Raw genomic sequence first — 27,659 nt, 5'->3', positions numbered from 1 at the left:
AAACAGTTGGGAGACCAAAAGACGTACCATCGGCTTGGTGAAAGAGATGTCCACCAAACCGCAAAAATAAAAACGGACACCAGGAAAACAAAAGAGAACTCATTATGAGACATGGCAGGGTACCGGTTAAGATAGTCTTAAAAGAAGGTGGATACCTGAAGTGGGGACTGTGGTCACTTTGTCAATTCAATGTGCTAATGGAAAAAGACTTGAGTTAATACTCCCCTGTGAATGAATTAAAATGTTAAGATAAGAATAAGAAAATCTGAGGGACTCTTTTTTTCAGGCGCATAAATAAATATTTTTTGGATCAAAACAGAAATTTTCTGTGTGTGATGGGTAAATAAACTGGATAATGTAAAGTGAAGAGGTGGTTACACAAAACAGAAGAAGACCCTCAGCTTCTCATGAGAGTCCTGCTCATCCTGTAAGGGTCTGCTTTGACTACCTGCTCACTACCAAGGTTATAATAGTTTTGGATTTGTCATTATAGTTTAGTTTTAGTTAGTTTTGACATTTTATTTTCCATTACAGTTTAGTTTTAATTAGTTTTAGAGCAGGCATTCTAGTTTTTATTTAGTTTTGATTTTTGCAACAAGGCTTAGTTTTAGTTTAGTTTTAGTTAAGTTTCAGTTTAGTTTTAGTTTAGTTTTAGTTTAGTTTTAGTTTGTCATACCTTATTAACCAGGTGCAGGATTCAAAAAGGTCAGTGTAAATATTTCGTCATACTGTTTGTTTTCAAGTCCAACATAGTGCTCGCTGCTCAGTCAATGCTGATACTGAACTGTTGGCTGCTGCCTTAAACACATGAAAATAATATAAACTTAATATAAAAATATATACATAAATTATATAAAATAATGTTGACATAAATTACATAGAAATAATAAAAACATAAATTATTAAAAAAACAATATAATATGAGCTTCAATAAATAAAAACTTGGACTCTGTAACAGTTAAACTATTACAGATGCTCTGATTCATTGCTCCACTACGTTTTGTCGCAGCACAGAGCACAGCCAGTCAGTGCAGTAAACAAGCACATCCCTATGCCCTGCTATGATGGTGCTGTGCGGCACTGACAACTGCCGTAAACTGTCTAAAATTGGTTGGGAAAATGTGTCGGATTAATTTAAATCCTAAATGCTATTAATATTGCCAAAAGTATAACTAAGGGAATTTTGTCTATCATTTTAGTTAGTTTCAGTTAGTTTTGTGAACACAAGATACAGTTTTAGTTTACTTATCGTTTTTGTTTTCTTTTCTAGTTTTTATTAGTTTGAGTTAACTGCAATGTATTTTAAATTTTAGTTTTCGTTTTTAGTTTTGTTTTAGTTAACTATTATAACCTTGCTCACTACGCACTGTTTCTGACTCATTTTTTGAAGAGCTACTGGTTTAACAAACAATGTCACACTTAGGGTCAAGATGCTTTTTTGAATATCAACATTTTTATCTATGGCACTCAGCTTACGGCCTTGTGATTATTCTTGAAGAACAGCCATGTTGATATTCAGACAGCTCAACCTTCAGTGTGATATCTTTGAAGAGCGGGATTACAGGATCATGTTTATCCAGTTCAGATTCATCTCTGAAGTTTCCTTGTTTTCTTTTTTCTTATTTATTATCATACGCTCACAGTGTGTGACATCCATCTCTCTGCTCTTAAGTTAAACAAGAAAAACTCATCAGCACGCATTTCTCCTAAACTTTAAAGCACAGCTTAAAACTTGTAGAAGGATTTTCATCCGTTTGAGACTGTCTCAGTCAAAGGGTCTTTGTGAAGACCCTGTTCTTTATGGAGCCACCTTGCTGATCTTGTTGGGACAGGAGCGCTCCTCATAATTAACAGGTGGTCCCTGCTGCAGCTCTGCATACAGCCCTGTGGAGCAGCACCGCTCACAGACACTCTGCCTCGCTGGGACTCCTGCCAGTCAAACATGAAGATGCTCTGGCTCAGTCTTCTGACTCTTATGATGCTCAGCCAGACGCCTGTCGCAGCCTTTCCTCTGCGGAGCTCAGACCTGCCGGCACAACGCCATGCTGAACCACCTGAAGCTGAGCAGAAGTTTGCAGAGGTATTTGAATGAAGAAATATTGAAAACGTCATTTATATGTTCCTGTTTTGTTGTGCTGAAGTTTTATTTATGGGACTGCATCTGGACAGTTTTACAGCCTAACCTTTGAGTGTAGCTTTGTTCATGCTTCTGTTGGTTTAAGTAATAGCTAGATTCCCTTAAAAGCTTCTTTAAAGGCTTTGTGTTGACCCATTGATAGGATCTGTGTCCCGTTTTAAGAAAAAGGCTCCAGAGATGCTTTAGTCTAAAAATGTATGGTGACACAAGTGCTGGCAATATGAAGATTTATTTATTTGAGAAAGGATTTGATTCTAAAATACTGTTTTTTTATAGTTTATTATATAATAATTCAACATCTCCAGTTATGTTTCTGTAGCTTATATTTTTACCTTCCTCCTCCTCCTCCTCCACAGATCCACGGCTTAATCATTTTGTTGTCTTCAAAAACACAGCTTTGATCTCATCTTATGATAAATCCTCATTTAACAAAAGCACTGACAAAGTAATTAATTTCTTCATTTTCTACCTGCACTGGAGCTGATGCAGTGATAGTGATTATTTATGAGCTCTCTCCCTCTCATCATCTGCCACCTGGCTTCAGTTTCAGTCTGATGAAACTTCTGGAGAGGCTGTAAGAAAGCGAGACACGCTGTCTGCAGAGGCAGCGTGTTATCTCCTGGAAACATATAATGAAGCCAGGGATAACAGCAGTCTAAACATGTGAAGAACCACACACAGTCACTGTCAGACGCCGCACATGCCAAGTGACACATATTCAGGAATGTTAGCTCGATGTTCATTTTACTTTTATGTTTACCATTACAGATATTTTATAGGCTGCAAAATCAAAACTCAGCTCTGGTTTTCACATGTTTCAGCTTTGATTGCCCCTAAGTTCTCAAAATACTTTTGGTAAATTCTGCTAGAAAAAATAAGCTGCTAATTTGGACCTGAGATTTAAGTACTGAAGACACACCGTGTTAAAGATCCTAAATGTAATTTCTGATCTCTCACTGCAGCTGTGCTTTCTTCATTCTGAATCACTCTTTTCACCAGTTTCCAGTAGACAAGAACTCACAAACAAGTAGCTCTCAAAGTTTACCATGAGTAAAACATTTTACCTCATGAAGAAATGTAAAATGTGTGAGCCACTGGTTAAGTGAAGTAGTTAATTGTAGCTGCTGTCTCTTTAAGACTCCTCGCTCCACAAACCCCCTTCCCTCTGATTGGCTGGCCTTCTGGAGGCCTTGGTGTTTGAGGGCCACCCCTCCAACATTTCCTGAACCAGTTAGGAGCTCCTTAAATGATGAAGTCATTACTCCAGCAAGTCACAAGAAGATCTCGTGTAATTTTTTTAAATGGACCGTTTTGATCAGTTTACAGACAGATTCCGGGGTTTCTATAACAAATGAAGATGTAATGTTTTTCTTTTGAGAGTGTAATCACTTCTTGGCTCTACCTCCTGACATATTCTACAGTCCCTGAAAAAAATACATATGAACGGCAGCTGTCAATCATCATTCAATGTGACGTAAACCTTGTTTTTAACCTTTTATAACTACTGAAAACTGAGCGTTTCAGAAAGAGAGAGGACTTGGATACAAGGCAGCAATCGGACGTGAGAAACATTTCTACCAGGTGTATTCATTTTTTTTTAAGTTTGACCACAGCCTATTTGGAATGAGTGGAGAGCTGGATTTTTTCTTTCTTTCTTTTTTTTTTTTTTTACCGGTACTGCAGCCAGCCACTAGGGGGAGCAGTTTTTGTGGCTACCTCACTTCAAGCTGAGCAAGATAATGTCCAATTTTTTTTACAGTCTTTGGGGTAAACAAGTTGATGCTAATTGCAACCGATTGACCTCAGCTCTCGTCAATGTGCTGCCCGTGCTCTATTTTCACGTTTTCCCTGCTGTTTCCCCACATTGAAAAAGCTTCAGTTTCACACAGTGAAATGTAACACTGGCCAAAACATTTGATTATCTTGAGTTCTCAGTATTTACATGTATTATTTTGGTCCCAGTTATGGCTGCCATGTATGCTACAGCAAGCGAAGCTAGCTTGCTAACAGTTCAACCCAAGTATATTTAATTTTTAACTATTTAACATTCCATCCAAAAACAAAAAAAAGATTAATATCTATTTATTTATTTATTTATTTACATTTATGCTAAATTGTTGGGGCACTAAGGTCAGAAAATAAACAAACACACACAAACACAAATAAATAAATAAATAAATAAATAAATAAATACAAGAAAATACAAAAAAAAAAACAAAAAATTATTTTAAGCTGTAGAGATGACCCAATCGGGTTTTACTCAATATAACATATTGTCAATGACATAAAGAAACTCTAAAAATGCTCTACCAAACTGTTAATTATCATAGTCAAACTAAAAGCAAGGTAAAAACTGAGCTTGCAAGTTGTATATAGCTTTAATGAACTAAAAAAAAAAAAAAAAAATACAAATGTCATATAAAAGCCTTCTTCTATTTCAGTGAAAATAAATTATCAAACACAACCGTTTTTTTTTGTTTGTTTTTTTGTTTTTTTTTTACATATTTCACCAAGTTATGATATGACCTAACAGGTGGTGGTTTTTGCTGCTCTATCATATTTTTCACTTTTTCTGTACAGAAACCATGCTAATGGTTACAAAAAGTCCATCTGTAATGTTAAAAAACAAATGAATCAAACTCTAAAGGTCAGACTTTCATTTGGTAATAGCTTGTTTTCTAGAATAAATCAAAGACATTTTTCCTCCTTTTTTTTATTTTATTTTATTTTATTTTATTTTATTTTTTTGCTGTATGACCGTCACCTACATGACCCTTGTTATTTGAGATTTTTTTTTTTTTCTAATGCTTAGATGTTGATCTATAAACATTTTCCACTTGGCAGAATCATGTTGTGTGAATTGTCACAGAGCTGCAGTTGTCCTAAAAGTCAGGGGCTGCACCATCTTTAGTGCTTTTGTGGGTGATGTTGACACCTACAATTACATGAGTGCAGTGATGTTTCAGAGACAAACTGTTATTAAAGGTTTGAAAAATCTGTGGAATGTTTACTGTAAAGACTGTAAGGCACGAAAAGGTAAGTTTATTAGTACAGCACCTATAGGTGTGAGGGTGTCACCGTCTTTTTGACCCTGAGGAGGGAAGTGGATTTGTACCAGACCATCTGTAAGATCAGGATGGAGATGGCAACCAGAAAAAATAATTGTCTTTAAATGCTTGTAAATACTTGAAAATCAATCTACTGGGAAATAACTAAAGTTATGCAGTTTCACCCAGTCATCATGAGGACTTGAACCAGCCACATGTGTCTGATGTGTCCATATGTTATCATTCCCAGGAATACCTTCAACACTTCTACGGCTACACGCCCAGATCTCAGAGACAGAAAAGGACAGCAGACAATCATCTGGATGCTGATTGGTCGACTGACCTGTGTGATAAGGTTCGGCAGATGCAGCGCTTCTTTGGTTTACCCCCAAGTGGAGATCTGACCAACGAGACCTTGGCGGTGATGAAGAGGCCGCGCTGTGGTTTGTCAGACGTGGAACGATTTGAGGAGACAATTCGCTGGAAGAGGAACACGCTCAGCTACAGGTTTGAGATGATGATCTGAAAGTAGGCAGGGAAAACTGTGCTGATGGAAAAGCAAATGTGTTTGTTAAATCCTAGCCTTGAGTTAGAGCTGTGTGAAGCACTGAAGAAAATGTCAACATGAACACAATAAAAATGCTTACATGTTCATGTCAAGCCTCATTACCACCGTCTGATACCAACCTTACCAGTCAAAAAAATGCCACACTCTTCTGTCTGGAAGTCTCTGTTACAGAAAAACATTTAAGTCAAAGCATTAGGTATTTTTGTAAAGACTTAAGGCAAAGCAAAGCTCATAATAAGTGATGAAGTAGTGCCAAGCTACTTTCAAGGGGCTGTGCAGGTGGGCTGTGACATGGGTTATTTCAAAATGCTACTTTTTAGGGGTAACATCCGGTTAGTAAAAATGAAGCCTATGCAGAAGTGTTAAGAGTTGCTGTTCATCGAGAATCCGCTTGAGGCTGGCTGCAGAAAGACCAGAGGTCATGTACACACCAAACCATTAAAACAGACTTTTACAGCATTAAAAAGCATATTTACAGCCTGGCTCAAAAGATGGCTTAAATGCTGATTTCACTATCAGCACACACTTTATGGTGGGTGAATTTTTTTCAAACTCTGTGGTTTAGCAGATATTAGGATTGTCTTATTGTCCAATCAGACACAGGTCACATGACTGGCAGGTGCTCTGAAGCTGTTTGAAAGGAAACTCACAGCAAGATTAGGATATTAGTCGCGGTCTTAAAGGGATAGTTCGGGTTTTTTGACATGAACCTGTATGGCATCCTCATCTATAGTTATGTACATCAGCGCTGATTTACCCCTGTCAGCGTCCTGTGACCCGAGATCTGGTTCGGTTTTGGTCCAGACGAAAGTAGTCCGGCAACATGGCTGGGGTCACGAAAATAAAGCGTTTTTCCTCTCAAAACAATTTGTGTTCAAAAGAGTGATAAATTTGCATCACAAAACTGCAAACCGGAAAAAAGTCAGACTCCGTTATCGCTTGGCACTACTTTCTGGTGCGTATCACTGCGCCGCGCGGTGCATCCAGCTGACCGGCACACGTTGTCACTGTCATTACAACTTAAAAAAGTTAACGATAACATGTCTGACTACGACCCTGATGAAGATGACATTACATTTAGCACAGAGCCAAGGGGATTTATTTATGAACCCGAATATACTGATGCTGAAATTCGTCAGATGGAGTTAGATCCAGGAGTGACATGACTGTGATCGTCTCTCTCTCTCTCTCTGGTCTTTCTGCAGCCAGCCTCAAGCGGATTCATTAACTTTTTTAAGTTGTTATGACGGTGCCAACGCGTGCGGCGCAGTGATACGCACCAGAAAGTAGTGCCAAGTGATAACGGAGTCTGACTTTTTTCCGGTTTGCAGTTTTGTGATGCAAATCAATCACTCTTTTGAACACAATTTGTTTTGAAAGGAAAAACGCTTTATTTTCGTGACCCCAGCCATGTTGCCAGACTACTTTCGTCTGGACCAAAACCGCACCAGATCTTGGGTCACATGACGCTGACAGGGGTAAGACAGCGCTGATGCACATAACTACAGATGAGGATGCCATACAGGTTCATGTAAAAAAATCCGAACTATCCCTTTAAAATGAATGGGCTACTACTCTGCATGCGCAGGAATGCGCTAACGTGTGTTCGCCCCTCTGCTTGTCAAAATAGTCCAGCGTCGAGACTTGGGCGTTCACACGGCGCGTGACAGGCCATTTGCGCAAATAAATTCGCGAGTTCGTGTTTGGTGGGGCCACAGCATAAGCTACAGGAGCCTACCAGTCTGTCAGCTGAGCTGTGCCTCTGATTGGTCAAACTCATGATCCTAATATCTTCTAAACTCTTCGTATGAACAGAGATATTTCTGTGGTGTGGACGGAGATTTTTTTTCAAACGAGGACAAAGATATCCGATCAAAAAAATATCCGTATACGTGTGGTTCAGGCCTGAGAAATTACATTTTCAGACTTCTGTTTTTTATTTATTTTTTGACTTGGGCTGTAAGGATGTTTATTTTGCTGTAGTGACTGACTTCAGCTGGTGCGTATGGTTTTCTCCTGGAGCCAGTCACAAGTAGACACTGAACAAGGAACTGATTTTTTTTTTTTTTGTCATGACCACATTAGCCTCATTTCGTGACTGGAGGTTGCCACTTGCTCTAGACGTAAACATTTAACACCGAAACAACTGTGGTTAGTTACTCCTCTTACTGTGCCCCCCCTCACACCCAGAAGTTCAGTGAAACTATTGGTGGCAGATTGATTCGGTGCCTGTTTACTTTGTAAAATGTTGGAAAAGATGTCTTGGGTAAGCTGGGGCTGTGTTTTGTCACCAGCTTAATTTAATACAGGCAGAAGAGTCAGTCACCAGCTGTGGGGCACTGGCTCTTAGAAAAGCCAGAATTAAGCAACCACCATTGAAAAGGAAACAAAAAATAAGTGGGCAATTCCACTCACAGAGGATGATTCAAACACAAATTGTTTTTCATTATTGAACAACAGAGGCAGCAAATTTGAATATTTACGACTGAAAGAGTAATAATCGTTCAAGAAAAGGCATATTGTGGCTATTACACATTTAAATCTACTTCACAGAGGAAATGGATGTCAGGGGCACTGACACGGCACACGTGTTTAGTGGCTTGAGATTTACACTGTTGAAACTTTCATCATGTATGTTAGGCTGTGTTATTTTATATTAGAGTTTTCCTTTGTCCTGTAGGATCACGGGCAATAACTCCCCCATCCCTCGCTCAAAGGTCCACAAAGTGTTCAGAGCTGCCTGGAAGATCTGGTCCAATGTTGCTTCCATGAAACTTCGTAAGAGGAGCAGGAAGGAGGCCGACATCGTCATCTCTTTCCACAATGGAGGTGTCTCTCAGTGAAGTAATATTTAACAGTAACAAAGTCATCCTCACTGATGTTTGAATTGAAAGATTTACTGCAGATAATGTTTAACTGCAGATCACAAAGACGGAGCACCTTTTGATGGTAAAGGAGGAATCCTGGCTCATGCTTTTCTGCCTGGCTCTGGTATCGGAGGGGACGTTCACTTTGACGCTGATGAAGACTGGAGCTTTAATACTACAGGTAAAAAAAAACTAATACCCTAAACTAAAACCCTGTTTCTAGACTTTTATTGGCTTACAGGTGAAGTCTTTTAGGAAAGGGAGCAGATTTCCTTTGAAATAACGTCTAAAAAAATGCGTTTTTTTTAAGTGTAAAATGATTAAAAGTATGTAATAGAAGACAAATGTGTTACAGTTACGATCCAGAAAAAGAGACAAAGCTGGTTTTAAATCAGTGGTCAGTTTTAGCATCCAGAGATCTTTCATCCTAAGAGCTCAACAGTCAAATCCATGATCATGCACCGACTTCCTTTTTTTTTCCTTTTGGGAATTTTCTAAACCACCGTGTCGTACAGCTTTCTTGTTAGCATCACAGCCTGTGATTCATCTCAGTTATGTTTTTACATGAATACTAAATGAGTTTTATGTGCGAAGGTGGATAGGGAAACTTTGGAAATTTCTGTCACAATCATCATTTCATCCTTTAGATAAATCATTCAGGAAACAAATTTGTGGTTTTTCACTTACTGATGTCCAAAAAAATGTAAGTCTGACTTTACGTAGGACAAAAGAGCAGGCCTGTGTCTGTCCAAAGAGAAACCAGAAACATCCCTTTAGAGTGGTTTACATGAGTCTAAGTCAGCTAACAAAAGACTGTGCTCCTCAGCATGCAGTAAACTTCACAGACCCTTCAACTTCATGTGATGTGTAGTGTACTACCTGGTATCCCTGTATCATGCATCTTTCCTGCTCCAGGTTTTAACCTGTTAGTCGTTGCTGTTCATGAATTTGGTCACGCACTCGGCCTTCCTCACTCCTCTGACCCCGGAGCGATCATGTACCCGTCCTACAACTTCGCCCCGACTCATGAGCTCCAGCTCTCCTTCCGTGACGTCAAAGATGTCCAACGCATGTACGGTGGGTTTAAAATGTGTAGCATCAGCTCACAGAGAGGAAGCAGATCACAATTCACATAACTCCAAAAACATCTCAATTCTTATTTTTTCCTGGCTTGGCTGGAAGCTTAGACTGCAGGTTTAAATTTATCCACAACACTATATGATTTAAAGACAGATATTAACATGTCAGTTTGTTGCAGTGTTTGAACCTTACATAGGACAATGTTTTCATAACCACTAATTTTCTGAAACAAACACGTACCACTGATCCTGTTTCCTCTGAAGTGATGTGAGCAACAAAGGAACCTGAACATTTTAGAAAAACATTTCACTAACAAGTAAACAGACAAAGGTACATTCAGAAAATGTTATCCTTTATTTCAAAGACTTCACTGTTGCAACCATAGCTCTTAAAGGACTAAAGGAAGTAACATAAAACCAGATGTTGAAGGTAAATTAGAAATGTTTAAAGGATTAAATCAGGGGTGGCCAACTGACCAAATGACCGTGGCTACAGAGAGCCACATCACACCCGTGGTCTAACAAACTCACCTCCTGTCATGCATTAACTAAATGACATAAAATGAAAATCAAAACATTCCCAATTTCCAAAACGAGATTTACTGTTTGTTAGTGTGTTTAAATTTTGTACTAGAGAAGAGAAACTGAAACTTAAGTATCAATCTGTAGACTCAAACATTGATCAATACTGATCCCAGCGTTGGCATCAGTATATCAATATTTTAGATTGATTAGCACACTGCTACTCACAGCTTTGTATATATATTTTTATGAATGGATCGAAAAGCCACGCACCGGCAAAGAGCCACATGTGGCTCGCAAGCCGCAGGTTGGCCACCCCGGGATAAAACAATAGGAGGGAGGGTACAACGCAGGATCTTTTAATCAAATCAAATTATCTTTTACAAATAAATTTTTATCAGCAAATTATCTTTTACAAAATTAAACACTAACAAAGCCAAAACCATTCCTGACAAAGAGCCGAGTACAGATGAAGGTTTTGGGGCAACAGGCCACAGCTGGTCAGCCACTCCAGACTGATACTTCAGGCGGCCTTTTTGACACCTTCCCCACTCTCCAATCTTCGCTCCTGATTGGTGGATGCTGACAAACCCCAATCACCAAGCACCACCTGACAGCCTGAGGAGAGGGGAAAAAACACTCACACACCTTGCTTGCACACACAAACTCATAGACACGCGTAGACACACACTCAGCATCACACATACAGCCAGGGCTGTAAAAATCACCAATAAATGTAATGATTAGCAGAAATTTAATCATTAATCAGATATTCTCACAAAAGAATAGGTCTTTGTGAAAGAAATGGCTTTTCACTTTGAATTGAAAACAGTGTGTCATGCTTTTTGTTGTCTGTTCTCATACTTCTTCCCTTCTGTTTCCTGCAGGTGTTAGTCCCAATTTTGCTTCACTGTTCTCAAAAAATCCCCCTCCAAGAACACCAAATAAGTGTGATCCTGATTTGTCCTTTGATGCTGCCTCAGAACTACAACAAGAGGTCCTGTTCTTTAAAGACAGGTGAGTGACGTGTTCCTGCACCTGTATGTCTTCATCATGAGGGTGGATTCAGTGGGTGTGGGGGATTCCCAGTTGAGGTTAGAATTAGCAAGAGAAATAAATACATAAAGTCAAAGTGGAATAACACTTTGAAGGTCTAAAAATTTTTATTTAAAGTTATCAAACTCAAATATTTGATAAATTATGTGAAATTGCATAGCTTAACCTCTAACGATACTTGGTCCAGTTTCTTAATTGAGAGGCTGAGCTTTCAGGCATCCACTGACATTAGTCATACTAATGAGTTTCTCATGCAATTAAATGTCTCCTCAAGCCTAGGGTCCAATAGTTCAGTGAACTCTGTGGTGTATAGTTTTGTATTAAACATAAAAAGAAGCACTGTGGGGAAATAAACATAAAACTTCTGCTGCATTCCTCTCTCTTGCCTTTTTAAGTGGCTGCTTCGATTTCTTTTCTTTTCGTTTTTGGTGTGCTTACACTTAAAAAAAGCATGTTCTAAACCCTGTTTAAAAGCAAAATCATTGTCTGACTTAAAATCAGCCACTTTAACTTCTGATTGTTGTAACTTTCTTTATTTTAGATTTATGTGGCGAAAACACCCAAAGTTTGATGAGACAGGAATCACTCTGATCAGCAGCCTGTGGCCGGACAGCGTACCACCTTACCTGGACGCTGTCTATGAGAACGTGGGCAGGAATAACATTTTGTTTTTCAAAGGTAAAACTTTGATTTATACTACAGATGGGTTTAGAAGAAAAAAAAAAGAAATCAAACTCAGACTCTGTGAAATTAGTAATATTATACTTTGGTTTAGTTTGAGATATCTTGTCACCATAGTGTCTTTCTTTTTCTTTTTCTGGTTCTCATAAGATCCAATCTAAAAACATACCCTGCTTTATTCTCAATTTGCATCTATTTTTTTACCCATGGTACTTTTTTTTTTTTTCAACCTTTATTTAAACAAGAGAAAAAAAGTGTCCCTCCCCAGATAGACAGCAGCAAGTTTTAGATAAAGAGCAGCTCACAAACACAGTACACAAAATGACCACAAAGCATTCAAATACATGACAGAATAAAACAGGACATTTTGTCAAAATCAGCCTTATCAAAAATACATTAAAGGCCCTGTGAGGACTTTGTTTGTGATCTTGAAATTGTCTCATTTTTGTATACTTTCTAGTTCATAATCTGGGATTCAAAATGAGGTTATCAGCACAAAAACTGGTTATTTCTAAATATTATTTCTCAGATTATCTGGATTATTTTAGAAGATAATAAACCTGGATTAATTTTGTTGTGACTGTGGGCACTGGAGATGAACTGTCCAAAAGAAAAAGGACGCCAGAGCAGAAGAAAGCTAAAGAGGAGAGTGACAGAGCACAGGATTAAACATGGATTAAGCTGGTTATAATGTTGATTCCAACTCACAGTCAGCAGTTATTCTGCAGTGGTCTGTTCAACTTGAGAGTCTATCAATAAAATGAAGAGTGAGGTTTCGTTAGCTCTGCTTGGTGAGGTTGGAGTTGGTAGATGAGCTGTGGTAGGACATAACCAGGATTCGCTGATGTTACACGTTACAGACACGTCCCTGGGCATTCTGATTTGTGTTGTTCTTTGTTTCAGGTCATCAGTATTGGGCTTTGAGGCAGCTGAAACTTGAGGAGGGTTTTCCACGCAACATCTCAGACTTTGGCTTCCCCTCCACAGTGAAGTCTGTAGATGCTGCTCTTCACTTCAGAAACGCACGCTACACCGTGTTCTTCACAGGCCACGAGTGCTGGAGGTATTTCAGATCAAGTCCACTTTATTCTGTCTCTTCTTGTACTTTTATGGTAAGTTAAGCCAAAGAAGCTAAAAGCTACAGAATGTTGGTTGTAGATAAGAAAGCTGGATTAGTTGCTGGTGAAATAAACAATTTGTTTAACAACCCCCTGAAAAGTTTACCTTGTCCTCATGGTTGGTTTTGCAATACACAGGAAAATAAACAGCACAAAGTCGTGTACACGGTCACATCTTCCCTTTTTTGTATCAGTAAGATGTTTTGTTTAAATGCTGTATTACAAACTTCCTTTATGAGGAGAGCAGACTTTGCTGTAACTGGATTTCTCATCCACTGTGAGTTTATAAGCTGAATAATCAGGATGACTCGACACTTGTTCCCAAATAATGCCCTCATATCAAGTAGACAATCATGGGGAAACTGGTACAAAGCTTCCTTCATATTTTCTTTTTGTAAACTTTCAAGGTACAATGAGCTGGAGAGGAAAATGGAGGGGTCACCAATGCCCATCAAAGAGCAGTGGCCGGGGATACCGACTCCAGTAGATGCAGCTGTTTTCTATGAAGGTATTTCCATGAACTCCTTTTGCTGCTGATGAATCAACAAATGTTATTTAAAGACACTTAACAAGAAAACATCATGACAGTATGAAGAGTCTGATCTCATCTTAACACACCATGAGTTGAGACCTTTGTAGCATTTGGTGAATCACAGTGTTTTGGTTTCTGAATTAACGACTCCCTTAGAGCTTACTCTGAACGTCCATCTGGAAAACAAAAGCTCCCCCAGAACTTGGGCTTTTCCCCATAACTACAAGCATTTCGACTGTTGGAGCTGGGATCTAAATTTAGTTCTGGTTTTACACATTTACCCCTTTCAATATCCCTACCTGCATAGTAGTACTGGAGAATTAAGGGACCTCCGAAGGCGTGGTATTTAAGCTGAATGTCACTGATTGGAAGGGCAGACACAATCAATCAACCAGTCTTTATTTGTACAGCCCCAAATCACAACAAATGTTTTCTCAAGACACTTTACAAAGACATTCACAGGTCTAGATGTTAATACAATTTTATAAGCAGAAACCCAACATCAAGACAAGATAAGGAGTCTTATCTTAATTCACCATGAGTACAGGACTTTGCAGCATTTAGCAATCAGCGATCAGAACCTGTCCCTTCTCTCTCACATCCAACAGGTCTCAAAGACGGCATTTTTTCATCTTCGTAAAATCAAGAGAATTAGACACATCTTGTCTCAGAGCGATGCTGAGGAACTAGTCCATGCTTTTGTATCTTCTAGGCTGGACTATAACAACTCTCTTTTATCCGGCTGTCCTAATAAGTATATAAGGACTCTTCAGCTGGTTCAGAACGCTGCCGCTCGGGTACTGACTTGGACTGGGTGGCGAGAACACATCTCTCCAGTGTACCTATAAAATCTAGGATAGAGTTTAAAATTCTTCTTCTGACTTACAAAGCACTTAATGGCATCGGACCACATGCGTGTTGTACCTAGGGTCTAAAAGTAGTCTGGGAGGTCAAGCCTTTAGTTATCAGGCTCCTCTTCATTGGAATAACTTACCTGTTGAGGTCCGGGGAGCAGACACGGTCTCAACCTTAACGAGTAGACGTAAAACTTTCCTTTTTGATAAAGCTTACAGTTAGAGCTGGTTAAGGTCTGAACCAGCGCTTAGTCATGCTGCTACAGGTTTAGACTGCTGGGGGGGAACTGACACACAGGGCTCCTGTTTCCCTCGCTATCTGTCAGTCTAACTTCTAGTCTTACTGTCCTGTTATAGTTACTGACCGTACACCTCTCTGACACAGCGTTTTTGTTTCACCCTCCATCCACAACATCACCCACAGCTGTGACTAATTTGGTTTGATAACTCCTAAACAATCCTCTTCTTTGAGCCTGATGGTGTGAATGTGTCTCTGTCAGCTTCTGGTGTCACAGTCGAAAGAGTGACCCTGTAAACTGGGGACCCTCAGCTGAACGAGTCGGGGGATTTCCAGTCCACAACAGCTGTTAAAAAACAGAAGTCTTTAGAAATGCATCTCAGTTTAGTTTAAAAAAGATGTGTCATTATAATTTCATCATGTCTGTATTTAATGATGATTTATAGCTGTTTTAGAAGGATGCATCTAACGGAAAGACGTCAATCAACAGGATTGTTTTTCTGACTGAAACACAGGTCAACTGCTGTTTTCATGCTTCAGACAGGAGAGTGGTATGTTGTTTCGCTGGTTGAAGCTTTTTGGCTTTTGGCTTTGTCACTAGCGCCTGGTGTGCATCTCTCTAGCTCTGGAGTGTTTTTACTGTGTCCTAAGTTCTGAGTGGTTTTGACACAACAGTTTTTTAAGTTCAGTTTTTCAGGATCCTGCGAGGACTGTCACATGAATCTAAGCCTCAAAGGTTCAACACATTTTGTCATTTGGACCAGATTCCGTAAAATCTCTTACTTTGAACTTTGAGGGCAATTGAAAACTTTTAGAATTTATATTTCATTTATTATTTAATCCAGTTATCAAAAGGGGTATCAGATTTTTTCCCTTTTAACAGTTTGTTTTTTGCTTGCTGCCAAAAGATTTTGTGCGAGTCTCTTATCATTTATATCCATCCATCAATGCATCGTCATCCATTTAGATTGTATCACAACTAAAAGGGATACTAACTAAGTGACCATGTAACTAACTAACTAACTAACCAAAATACCATTAATGTGTCTTTAATTTTTCTGCCAAAAATGCACAATTACAGGGCAATTCCAGGAAAAATGTTAGCGATTGACATCCTTTATCCAACAGCCCCCAACAACAACAACCAGTCCCCTGATGTCTGAGGGTAATGTGCATTTTCTGTCCTTTCTCAACAGGTTTCGTACACTTCTTCAAAGGAAACATTCACTATAAATACGACTCCAACTCAAAGCGCGTCGTCTCCACCGGCCCTCTGAATGAGCAGCTGGACTGCAGACAGACGGAGGACAATGACACACTGGCAGAGGGGAGATGAGAGAAAGAGGACGCTTCATGTCATCTGATGATGACATGACTTCTTTTTGCTGCTGATTTCGTTTCAAAACTGTACGACCACAACAACCACAATCTACTGGTGATCAGTTCCCACGGTTAAAGTGGGAAGTGATGAATAAGACAGCGACACGTCTAAAAAGGTTACAGCTATGTGTAAGACATGCTGAAATAACAGCACTTCCTTTTTCTAAAATCAAAGATTTGATTTATTTTTATTTGTTTTTTACTTTTTTTATCTTTGCAAATGCTGTGTGCTATATCAGTTCTCATGTTCACATGAAGTGATGACCTATGAGAAAATGGTCAAGTGTTTAAAGACAATCGGCATTATAGAACATGTTGAACTGATTGGATTAACACTGTTTTCTATTATGAATGTTTTTTTTAAATTTACCATGAAATGCACTCTGGGTAGTGAAATCATAAACTGTCATTACCCTGATCTTTTCTCCCCATTTCCATATGTGAAATATGTTTGCTGAGCTGTTTTAGTGTTTTAGGGTCAAATTCTCACACAGGCGCCGTGTCAATGATGAGGACGACACTGAAGCTGCTCAAAATGTGGATCAACATGAGAACTATTGATGCAGTCAGAATGTGAGTGTAGAGCAAAAAAACAAAAGTATCTGAGACAGGGTTGAAAAAATAGAATTAGCAATGTGCTCAAAGTGTGCACACCTGGATGGATCATGCTTCTCTTCACCTTAGATTTTGATCCACTGTGAGGCCAACTTTGGTTTGTTTCCTCTACACAGAATTTCACATTGGTTAAATTGTTTTTTTTTTTCTACAAATTCTGTTTGTGTGTGTGTGTATATATATATATATATATATATATATATATATATATATATATATATATATATATATATATATATATATATATATATATAAGAAAAAAATATTATTTTATAGATTTTATTTTATTTTAAAATATATTATTTTATAGCATGAATAGTTGATATTTGTATTTTTCAGTAGTATTTCTTTCTTGTTGCATCACTCTTGTCCTGCCTGAGTGCCTGACTTTGAAACATTTGATCAATCTGTCTGAGACAATATATCACAGCAGACGTCACCCTTCCTTTGTGTACAGCATGTTGTAACTGTGACTAAATAATCTGATGAACTAATTGGTTTGAGAGACCTGGGTGGAAAATAACCAGCAGGACTGACTCAGAAAAGCTCTCACATTAAGTGAAAAGACCTTTTTAGGAAAATTTAAGTTTAATTTAAGTTTGTGGATGTGAAAGACAAAATGATTCTGAACCCAAAACAAATAATACTTCTCTTTATAATATGGATGTTTTTGTTCTGTGACATGTTCTGTGGATTAAAGTGCATATTTTGTGACATGTCATTCCTGCAGATTCAATAACCATCTCACCCGTCAGGACTTTTAATTTGAAAAGTTGCGTATTAGATCTCTGTGCACGGTGACATGACACAACACGTTTGCGTTTGGTCACAAAGAAGCAAACTATTTTCCCAGAGGCAATGACAGCGTTCCAGCTGCAGAGGAGCGAGTGGTAGTCTGAAGTCACTGATGCATCAGAGGCATGGAAAAACCTGAGGAGAGAAAATACCTGAACAGGAAATCATTTTTAAAAATGCTCACTGGTTTATTTTGTTCCATGCAATGTGTATGTGCTGCTGATTTAGTAAAAAATTCATACAAATATACTAAATAAATTTTATCAAAGCTGTAGCTAAAGGTTTTTTATTGTGCTCCAGTGTCCGTGCTTTAAAACATGAGGAGTGAGATGCAGAAACAGGGCTGCAGGTTTGATTTACACTCGGGCCACCTGCTCAGAAGCAAGTGGCATCAGCACCAGTTTTCAATACTTAAACAATAAAGAAAACTTCTCACATGGTCTCTAAAGATAAAGACTGGTTGTGTAAAATTTGCATTTGATGCTATCAAACTCAATATTTTGGTACTAAGAAGGCATAGACCTAAAGGGTGACCCAGCAAAATTCAGGATGAAATATTTTAGTATTTATTACATTAAAAAAAGGAATGTAAATTTTTCTACTTCTATAAATCAAATATGTGTACATGGCACTTCTTAATTTATTGTTAAGCATCGATCTCTTAAACCTCAGCCTCAAGAGTTTGTTTTCACCTCTTGAGCCCTTCTTTCAATCAAACTTGTGTTTACAAACTTCTTTCTGTTGGAGTCAGTGAAATTCCACAGTCTTGACATTACCGTGAGAGGGGTCGTGCTCCTGTCGGCCATCCAGAAGAAACTCGCACAGATTACCAGTTGACACGTGTCGCTCCTTTTCAAGTAAAACTTATACATATGATGCTTCAGATACTTTGTACAATCAGAATTCATACTGAGTAGCACAGGAAGTTATACACGAATGCTTCAATGTGGAATGACATGTACCATCATTTAATATACACACATCTAAATCATGCCTGAGTGAAGAAAATTTACATTTAAGTTTAAATGTATTCTGTGATACATCTTGAAATATTTCGTCCTGAATTTGCTGGGTGACCTTTTAGGTCTGACAGTGCTCTATATAAATACAACTAAAACAGACAATTGCATTTAACTATGCTGCAATTGAGCCTTTTATGTAATTCAGTAAAGACCTACATGAAACTGTATTTGTTGCTATTTATACTTAAAGAAATGTGTTCACCATCAGACACACGTTTACAATGCTGTAGTCCGAATAAAATGTAACACAACGACAAATCTGATCTAAGACCTGCCCCATAGTCTGTATTCCATCCTTATACTACCGTAGGACACATTTAATGCTTTAAACCTCACAGGCCACTGGATGTTTCCCTTAGTAAATGTTTTTGCCCTGGAAAAAAATGTCGAGATTTATGAAGTTAATGTCTTTGAGCTTTAATAATAGTATTGTTAATAAGTGTATTTGTATAACACCTTTTTTTTAAAAAAAAAAAAAGGTTTGCAAAGAATCTGTCAGACACTAAAACTTTCAGGTACCTAACACAACTGCTACATGATGAATTCGTTTTTTAGATTTATTTTTTTTGTGCATATTTTAATATATTATAAAGTGAATCTGGATCCAAATGAGTTGATTTCTTATTTCTTAAGTTCATTTATTTCAACTGTTCGATCAAAGTCAAAAATGCAGAAATGCCAAGTTTTACAACTATTTCTGCAGGTATGTGTAGTTGAGGCAATAGTGCATCCAAGGTAAAGCCTGAGGTAGTTAATCCATTTCCTGAAAATCTTCCAAATAATAGTGTGTTGCCGTGATAATTATGGTGTCTCTATCTGGGAAACTTTTTTATGTGATGAGCAATAAAAGCGCCACTTCCTCTCCTATCCATAAAAGGAGAATTGAGTCACTGAGTCAAGGAGGTAGTTGCTCAACACGCCCCGATCTCAGCCTTTATAAGAGCTGCCTGCAGGACAGAAACACATCAGACACACATCGAGCAAAAACATGGAGACTTTCAAACTATGCGTTCTTCTCAGCCTGGCAGCTGCTGCGTGCTGCGGGCCATTACCACAGGTTACTACGCAGGATGAGGATCTTGCAGAGGTATGTGAGCTTGTTTTTATGCATTTTTTTCTCATTCTCTAATTGTATTGCTTGAAGAAACTTTAATTTTGGTGATGTGGATGTTGCCATTCACTAACACATGAAGAAAACTACAAGCTTCTTAATCTATCAGCAAAGGCGTAATTTCTTCAGCTGATGCACATCTAAGGTCACTCCTGTCCTCTCTTGCAGAGCTACCTGAAGAAGTTCTTCAACCTCACAGAGGAGTCAGGTCCAACTATCAGACGAGGCATCAGCCCCTTGACCAAGAAGCTGAGTGAGATGCAGAGATTCTTCGGGCTGCAGATCACAGGGACCCTGGATGCAGACACGATAGCGATGATGAAGAAGCCTCGCTGTGGCTTTCCAGATGGAAAAGTCGCCCGCTACTCCACCTTTGGACGTGACCTAAAGTGGCAGAAAAACAGCCTCACCTACAGGTAAATGTGCTGAAAAAAGAAAAATGAAAAATACTGCTCTTTGGTGAGTTTATTTTAAAATATCCTGTCTCTTTTTCATCTTTCAGAATCGAGAACTACACACCTGACATGTCTCAGGCAGAGGTTGACGACTCCATTCAGAAAGCTCTGCAGGTTTGGGCTAATGTCACTCCTCTGAGATTCACAAGGATCTACAGCGGCACTGCTGACATCATGATCAGCTTTGGTACTGAATGTGAGTCTGAAACGTCTTTTATACTTAACTCAGTAATAAACTTGGACTCTGTTTAAATCTTAAATACCCATTCCTTTTGTGTGGTCTGTTGGGTTAGATGCCGCTAGTTGCCAAACACGTGATAGTCTGTGAGAAAGTACCTCACTTTAAAGGTCCTCACTAGACATTTTTCTCATGACCATGGAAACCTACATATAAGTTGATCTGGAGTAGAGGATACCATCTGAGCATGTAGACAGTGTTTCAGCATTAAGATTTACATCTATTTCATTGAAATCAACAATGTGCAGTTTCTGTGCAGCTGTGAAGCTCTTTCCAGCTGCCCATACTGGCGTGCAGCTGCACTGTGACTGGATGTTGTAAGATGTTTACAAGCCAACCAAAGAGAAAAGTAAACATTTTATGGTAGTTTCTAGTTGCTACTGTTTGGACTTCTATGACGATAGGGTTTCGTTTTTTATGGTTACACTTGGCCCATTTTCAGGAAATTCATTAAACAACATCCTGCTCTGTTGATGGTTTATTTATTTATTTTTTTTTTAAACCCTTGACATGACTTTGATTTCTCTTACAGATCACGGAGATGCTTACCCCTTTGATGGCCCTGATGGCATCCTGGCCCATGCCTTTGCCCCCAGCAATGGCATCGGAGGCGACGCCCACTTCGACGACGCTGAGACCTTCACCTTCCGCTCACAGACCGGTTAGTTTGCTGTTTCACGCTCCTCTCTTAATGTTTCTTTTGTTATCCTTGAGCTCTGTGTGATTTTTAACTCCGTGTTTTCTGCCACAGGCTACGTCCTCTTCATTGTGGCTGCCCATGAGTTCGGTCACTCTCTGGGTTTGTCTCACTCTGATGACCCCGGTGCGCTTATGTACCCAAATTACATCTACAGAGAGCCAGACACCTTTGTGCTGCCCCGTGATGACATCAACGGTATCCAGTCTCTCTACGGTGAGAAACTGTTCATGAAATCTTAAAAAAACTCAATCATCAAAGTCAAATGCTGTGACTAAAACCTTGTTTTTATCACCCTTTCAGGTTCAAACCCAGACAAGGACCCCGTCAATCCTGATCCCGAGCCTCCCACCACCCCTGATTCTTGTGATTCTACCATGGTTTTGGATGCTGTTGCCACCCTGCGAGGAGAGATGTTCTTCTTCAAGGGCAGGTAATGTAACATCAAACTGCACAAATACTCTTGATATTAGACTGTTTTACAGGGCGCTGACTCTATTTCTGTTCTTGTGCTTTCAGCTTTTTTTGGCGTAGCTACCCTCAGAGCTTCACACCTCAGCAGAGCCTCATCCAAAGCTTCTGGCCCAGTGCTCCGGTCAACATCGACGCTGCTTATGAAAGCAAAGAATCTGATAGTGTCCTGATCTTCAAAGGTACGGTATCTTTCTACAGCTCCTAATCAGACTCAAAACTTATCTTCACATGAGTGTACTAAGAGTTTTTATGTATGGACACAGGTCGTCAGGTGTGGGCTTTCAGTGGCTATAATGCTGTGCCGGGCTTCCCCAAGTCCATCTCCAGTTTCGGTCTCCCTGAGAGCGTCAAGAAAGTCGATGCAGCCCTCTATGATGTCCGCTCTCGCAAGACTCTGTTCTTTGTGGGCAGCCAGTACTACAGGTATGTGCAGTGATGTCACACGAGATTAAATCAAGAATCTGGTTTTAATCAGACAATGTTTTAAACACGGTATACTTCTTTTGTTTCTTCAGTTACGACGAGCGTAGAAACAAAATGGACAAAGGATTTCCCAAGAATGTGGATCAGACCTTCAGCGGCCTGACCGGGGAGGTCACAGCAGCTTTCCAGTACAGAGGTGAGAACAGTTGAATTGAATCTGTATTTTGTATGCGCTGAGATAAAAGTCAGCACAGAAAATAACTCTGTGCTTCTGTTCCTCAGGTTTCACTTACGTCTACAGCGGACCCTACATGTTTGAGTACAGCCTGAGCTCCGGCAGGTTGTACCGTGTGCTGAGGAACAGCTACTTCCTGCGTTGCAACAAGTACTAAACCACTTCAGTTGATGAGGTGTGACAATGAAGGCTCTATATTTGTAGCATGTGATGATATATGTTAAATAGCTATATTGTTATAAACGTACAGATATGTTCCTAATTTATATCCTTCCTGAGAACAACACCTTGTATTTTGTTTTACTATTGGTATTCAAAATAATTTAACTATCTTAAATATTATATTTATCTTGCTTTTCTTTGCTATTTGCTGTACTGTTCACCCTAAGTGTCTAATGAAGTTAATGTGTTGACTTAGCGACAGGTTGCAGTACATCACTTTATTTATCACCGTTACAACCAAACATGTCAAATTGCACTGATTTGAGCATTACTGTGACAAGACAGATGAATGTATGCCTTTGGCTTTATCAAGTATTAATAAACATGTTTGGAACACAATGAAAACTTCTTTTGGTTGTTATTTACATGTTTTGTTTTCTTTTTTTAAATTTCCCCTGTGTGGTAGGAAGACTGATTTTCATCAAAAAAGAAAAGAAAGGGAAATGCAGAAACATGCATTATTTGTAGTCAGTCATTAAAACTAACTTAGACATTAGTTTAGATTTAATACACAGAGCAAGCAAAAACCTCCTGGGGCTTAAAAGAAAAGTGGACAGAGCAGAAAACAAAGTGAGAGTGAGGAGTGACGGGGTGAAAAGGCTGCAAGTTGAACCCAGGGTTAATCTCACTGTGCACTCAACCTAATCCGTCAGCTGCACCAGCGCCTCCCTCAAGCAACATTTGTAAAAACATTTTTCAAGCTCTTCACTTTTCTGTCTCCCTTGGCATTTTGTTATCATTAACAATGACCCTGCTTATAGTCTGTCAGACAAACAGGCAGGTTAAAACTTTGGAGGGAAGGGGGTAAGTAGTCCAGAGATTAAACATTTGGATAAGTTTCTTAAACCTCAGATCCACACAAAGTAAGGTTTATCTAAACAAGAGATATGGGTTCTACAGTGGCTGGGAGGTGTCAGACATTTTGCAAAAGCCACAACATGATTGCAAACAATTGCAAAATGAATTCATTATATGTCCTCATATATTCAGCCTTATGATCAGTCATGCCATAACATTGAATTAAAGCTATATTTATCAAAGCTTAAAGGATAAGTTTGGTTTATACAGCTTTTACATTGTTTATAGAATGAAGCAGAACAAAATACTCACCCAGAAGGCTTTTCTGATCCAAGCAGTGCTTTGGGAGATATTTACATCCAAAATCATGCAGCGGACGTCCGTATAATGGGATCCATCAGGGCATAGACAGCGCTGCTCCTAAAACTGTATTAATCGTCCAAAAACTCATGTTTTTCACCAATATTCCATCATGGTCCGCTCCGGGTTAGTCCTCTGCTGCAGTCTGTGTCACTCCAGACAGCGCTGTTTGGCTGTACTGACCTCTGAACTCACGAAGACTTTGTTTACGCTTGCCCCTCAGAAAGGAGTCAGCGCTACTGTACTGTACTGTGCATGCGCAGTCGGCTCTCCGGAGTGTACTGCGCATGCACAGGCGGCTCTTGACTTCTTTCTTTGAGGGGCAAACGTAAACAAAGTCTTTGTCAGTTCAGAGGTCATTACAGCCAAACAGCGCTGTCTGGAGTGACACAGACTGCAGCAGAGGACTAACCCGGAGCGGACCATGATGGAATATTGGTGAAAAACACAAGTTTTTGACAATTAATGCCGTTTTAGGAGCGGCGCTGTCTATGCCCTGATGGATCCCATTATATGGACGTCCACTGCACGATTTTGGATCTAAATATCTCCCGAAGCACTGCTTGGATCAGGAAAGCCTTCTGGGTGAGTATTTTGTTCTACTTCATTCTATAAACAATGTAAAAGCTGTATAAACCGAACTTATCCTTTAAGTTGAAAAAGAATGGAATAAAACTTCATTTGTCATTGCAACAAGTGCAACAAAATTGCAAGAGCCCTTCAGTCAGTGCAAAACAGTGTAAAGTGCAAAATAGCTGCCATGTTCAGGTGCATTGATGACATAGAGGTAATTGTCGTATTGTAATTATATGACAACAAATGAGGTACTGATTTCAGCCTTTGTTCAGGACCCTTACTGCTGTTGGGTAGAAACTGTCTCTGAACTGGTTTGTCCTTGTAGTGATTGACCTGTACTGCCTGCCTGACGGTAACAGATTAAACATGTGGTGTCCTGGGTGAGAGGGGTCCTGGTTTATTTTTCCTGCCTTTCGGAGGCAGCGGGAATGGTGCGGTTCTTCCAGTGTGAGGAGAGGGCAGTCAATGATGTTTTTGGCCATGTTGATGATCCTTTGTAGCGATGTCCTCTGAGCCACTGTGCAGCTGGTGTACCACACGACCATTTGCTTGCTTTCACAACTTTTCCGTGTCTGTTGGGATAACTGACCTCTTCACTTCCATTGTAGCTATATTTCCACAGTGTTTTTTGCATTAGTGTTTTTTTTTCTTTTCTTTTTTTTCTTTTTTTTTGCATTTGGGTTGTTGCTTCCTTAAATCTGCTGCACTTACCGCACTCACCGCAGGAATCATGTTTGAGACTTGGATTGGAGTTGCACTAACGTTACACACCTGATTGTCTCATAGGGTGGAAACCATAGACTGTATAAAACTAATTATGTTTGTCTTTTGGTTTTGGTATTCTATTTTTTAGTCCCTTTAAGTTTTTTTTATTGCACCTATCTATGTACAGCACTTTGTGATTTTTATCTGTGAAAAGTGCTCTACAAATAAATTTTACTTACTTACTTACGTAAAACCTGGAAGCATCCCCAACATCACCACTTCTGTTCCTGAAACCGTGAAATGAAGCCAATCAAGGCCACATTTGCTATGATGCCAGCTGTGAGTTTCCCTAGAGCTGTGCCTCAGATTGGAAAATCAAGCTATTCTAATAACTTTTAAACTGCAGAGGTATAAAAAAATAATTCACTCAACATACAGTGTGTGCGGATATTGAAATCAGACCCAAGCAGTTTTTTGAACCAGGCTGTAAATATCCTTTTTAATGCAGTAAAAGTCTGTTTTTATGGCTGTGTGTGTACGTGACTCCTGGTCTTTCTGCAGCCAGCCTCAAGTAGATTCTCAATGAACAGCGACTTTTAGCACTTCTGCATGGAGTTCATTTTACTTACCAGATGTTGCCCCTCGGTAGAAACCTGAGAAAGGAAAACTCTTCCATGACTCTGTCTGTGTGAGTAAGAGCTAAATGAGAGGAACCAGAGAGCTCTTTGCAACCTTTCACTTTCCAGTCGCTTCCTCAGCTGTGTTTAATACAAGTCGTTGTAGAAAGAACTAAGTTTTAGTATTTTCAACAACACTTGAGACTTGACTTGAACTGGGACTCATGGACAGATATACCTGGACTTAGTCTGTTTGGCAGGTTGAATAAAAGTATTACTGACATGGTGACATTTGGTTTCTCTGTTTAGTAAAGTTAGAAATTGAACAGAGCAGTGGGGATGTGGCTAAAAGTTTCCAACACGTAACAGCTACATGGTGTCAGTCCAGTATAAATGTGCTTGGTATTGATATGGCTGGCTAATAACATTAGAGTTTTGTCACAGAAACACAAACAGATTTTCTCCTAGCTGTGAACTCAAAGCTAGACGGTGTGTGATATCCAATCAGCTGAAAAAGGTAGAGTTTCTTTTCTGTGTGCATGTCTTGTCATGTCTTGTGATTATGTTTGGTCATATTCAAACTTGTCAAAAACAATCTTTAATAGTCTGTCCTTAATGAGGACGTGTTTCATATGACATGAAAAATAATCTGTAAAGCTTGTCTCACTGCTCACAGTCATATGGTTTCTCCACATTGGTATTGGTTGAGTTTAAACCTACCTGAGTAAATGAAACTTCCCATAAAGGTAGCAGAGATAGGGGTTTTCCCTTCATTGGAGCGCTCTTAAGATGCTAGTCTAGGAACCAGCTTCTATGGTAAATGCTTGCGCTGATGAGGAAACTATGCAGATATTAGACAAAATGATTATCATGTCTGTTACAGCAGACATTGTCAGGTTAGGTAATCAGAAATCCACAAATTTGGGAGACAACAAAGACTGGTTAGGCAGCACTCTTTATTTCTGCTCAAACTATCTCTGCAGAACATTTATACAGAATAAATTATAAGAAATCTGAATTTGCAGTTTGTTAGCTGCTCTTCCATGAAAAACAACTGTTTGTAAAGATTAATAAATGATCATCAATTTACTGCAGATGGAAAGCAGGATATCATCACAGCAGGGGTTTTGCCTGCTTTTGCTCTCCACACAGACTGTATTCACATACATACACCAAAGCATGCTGGTTGAATTAAGACTCGGTCAGTTACACTCAGATTACAAACATTTCTCATGCTGATAACCCAGATCCTTATATTTTACATTAATGATTGTACATGTATACATCTTTTAATGTGTAGTATCAAGACACTTGAGCCTGACACTTTGATGTAATTTGATGAAAAAACTGATTATTTGACACTTCAAACTTCTTCATGTACTGCCTATCTCGTGCCCAAACTACAGACATTGTGCATGCAGAGGACTCTCATCACCTGATTTTCTTTGGTACACCTGTTCAGCTGCTTGTTAATGCATATATCTAATCAGCCAATTACATGCTAACATCTCAGTGCAGTTAGTCATTTAGACCCAGTGAAAATGACTGGGATTACTGGGATTTTAATCAACAACCATCTCTTACAGGGAATGTTCCCAGAAAGAGAAAATAGCCAGTGAGCAGCAGTTTTCTGGTTCCTTGTTGAAACCAGAGGTCAAAAGAGAATGGACAGACCAGTTGGAAATGATAGAAAGAAAACAGGAAGTCCGAGAACCACTAGTTACAACCAAGGTCTGCAGAAGAGCATCTCTGAACAAATAACACGTCCAACCTTGAAGGAAACTAATTAAAACTGGACCATAGAGGACTGAAGAATGTTGTCTGGTCTGATTAGTTGGTTCTGCCCCACATTCAGATAGTAGGCTCAGAATTTAATAGGAGTAAATAACGTGAAAGCATAGATCCATTCTCTGTCTTGTTTCAAAGGTTAAGGCTGCTGGTGGTGTGATGGTGTGGAGGGGGATTTTCTTGTCTCACTTTGGGCCCCTTAGTATCAATTGAGCCTGGTTTAAAGTCCACAGCCTACCTGAGTATTGCTGCTGACCATCCCTTTTTGAGCACAGTGCAGCCATCTTCAGCCCAAATCATCTCAAACTGGTTTGTTTGACGTGACAATTAATATACCCCAATGAGCTCCACAGATGCCAGATCTCAATAGAGCCCCTTTGGGATGTAGAGGAATGGGGCTTTCTCATCATGAATATTCAGCCCATAAATCTGTGAAACTGTGTCAAGCT

General features: G+C 39.2%; 2 protein-coding genes across 2 annotated transcripts; both read left to right on the top strand.

Annotated features, from left to right (window-relative positions):
• The first annotated feature begins 1,863 nt into the window (after positions 1-1,863).
• LOC141791312 (matrix metalloproteinase-18) lies at positions 1,864-16,224 on the top strand. The gene is made up of 10 exons (XM_074671643.1): positions 1,864-2,080; positions 5,435-5,691; positions 8,433-8,581; positions 8,675-8,800; positions 9,535-9,696; positions 11,108-11,237; positions 11,818-11,954; positions 12,861-13,020; positions 13,483-13,583; positions 15,896-16,224. The coding sequence occupies exons 1-10, from the start codon at positions 1,943-1,945 to the stop codon at positions 16,033-16,035; spliced, it is 1,500 nt and encodes a 499-aa protein (XP_074527744.1). The 5' UTR covers positions 1,864-1,942; the 3' UTR covers positions 16,036-16,224.
• Positions 16,225-19,491: 3,267 nt separating this feature from the next.
• On the top strand, positions 19,492-22,603 carry LOC141791310 (matrix metalloproteinase-18-like). Its single transcript, XM_074671640.1, has 10 exons — positions 19,492-19,598; positions 19,791-20,038; positions 20,125-20,273; positions 20,848-20,976; positions 21,067-21,228; positions 21,316-21,445; positions 21,532-21,665; positions 21,750-21,909; positions 22,002-22,105; positions 22,192-22,603. Exons 1-10 carry the CDS (start codon positions 19,500-19,502, stop codon positions 22,299-22,301), a joined length of 1,425 nt encoding a protein of 474 aa, XP_074527741.1. The 5' UTR covers positions 19,492-19,499; the 3' UTR covers positions 22,302-22,603.
• Positions 22,604-27,659: the final 5,056 nt, after the last annotated feature.

This window comes from Halichoeres trimaculatus, unplaced genomic scaffold (genome assembly GCF_033239565.1).
Source record: "Halichoeres trimaculatus isolate MK-OKI-2021-1 unplaced genomic scaffold, fHalTri1.1 fHalTri1_scaffold_6, whole genome shotgun sequence".
NCBI classification, from domain to species: Eukaryota; Metazoa; Chordata; class Actinopteri; order Labriformes; family Labridae; genus Halichoeres; species Halichoeres trimaculatus.
Note: the sequence above shows the minus strand (reverse complement) of the source record. Positions and strands in the feature narration are given on the sequence as shown.

Bases quoted from the DNA above. Each gene is read 5' to 3' on its own strand.
- LOC141791312 (XM_074671643.1), top strand. From the start codon at position 1,943: ATGAAGATGCTCTGGCTCAGTCTTCTGACTCTTATGATGCTCAGCCAG. The intron at 8,801-9,534 runs GTAAAAAAAAAC...TTCCTGCTCCAG, and splicing joins CTGGAGCTTTAATACTACAG to GTTTTAACCTGTTAGTCGTT. The intron at 13,021-13,482 runs GTATTTCAGATC...TAAACTTTCAAG, and splicing joins ACAGGCCACGAGTGCTGGAG to GTACAATGAGCTGGAGAGGA.
- LOC141791310 (XM_074671640.1), top strand. From the start codon at position 19,500: ATGGAGACTTTCAAACTATGCGTTCTTCTCAGCCTGGCAGCTGCTGCG. The intron at 21,446-21,531 runs GTAATGTAACAT...TTGTGCTTTCAG, and splicing joins ATGTTCTTCTTCAAGGGCAG to CTTTTTTTGGCGTAGCTACC. The intron at 21,910-22,001 runs GTATGTGCAGTG...TTGTTTCTTCAG, and splicing joins GTGGGCAGCCAGTACTACAG to TTACGACGAGCGTAGAAACA.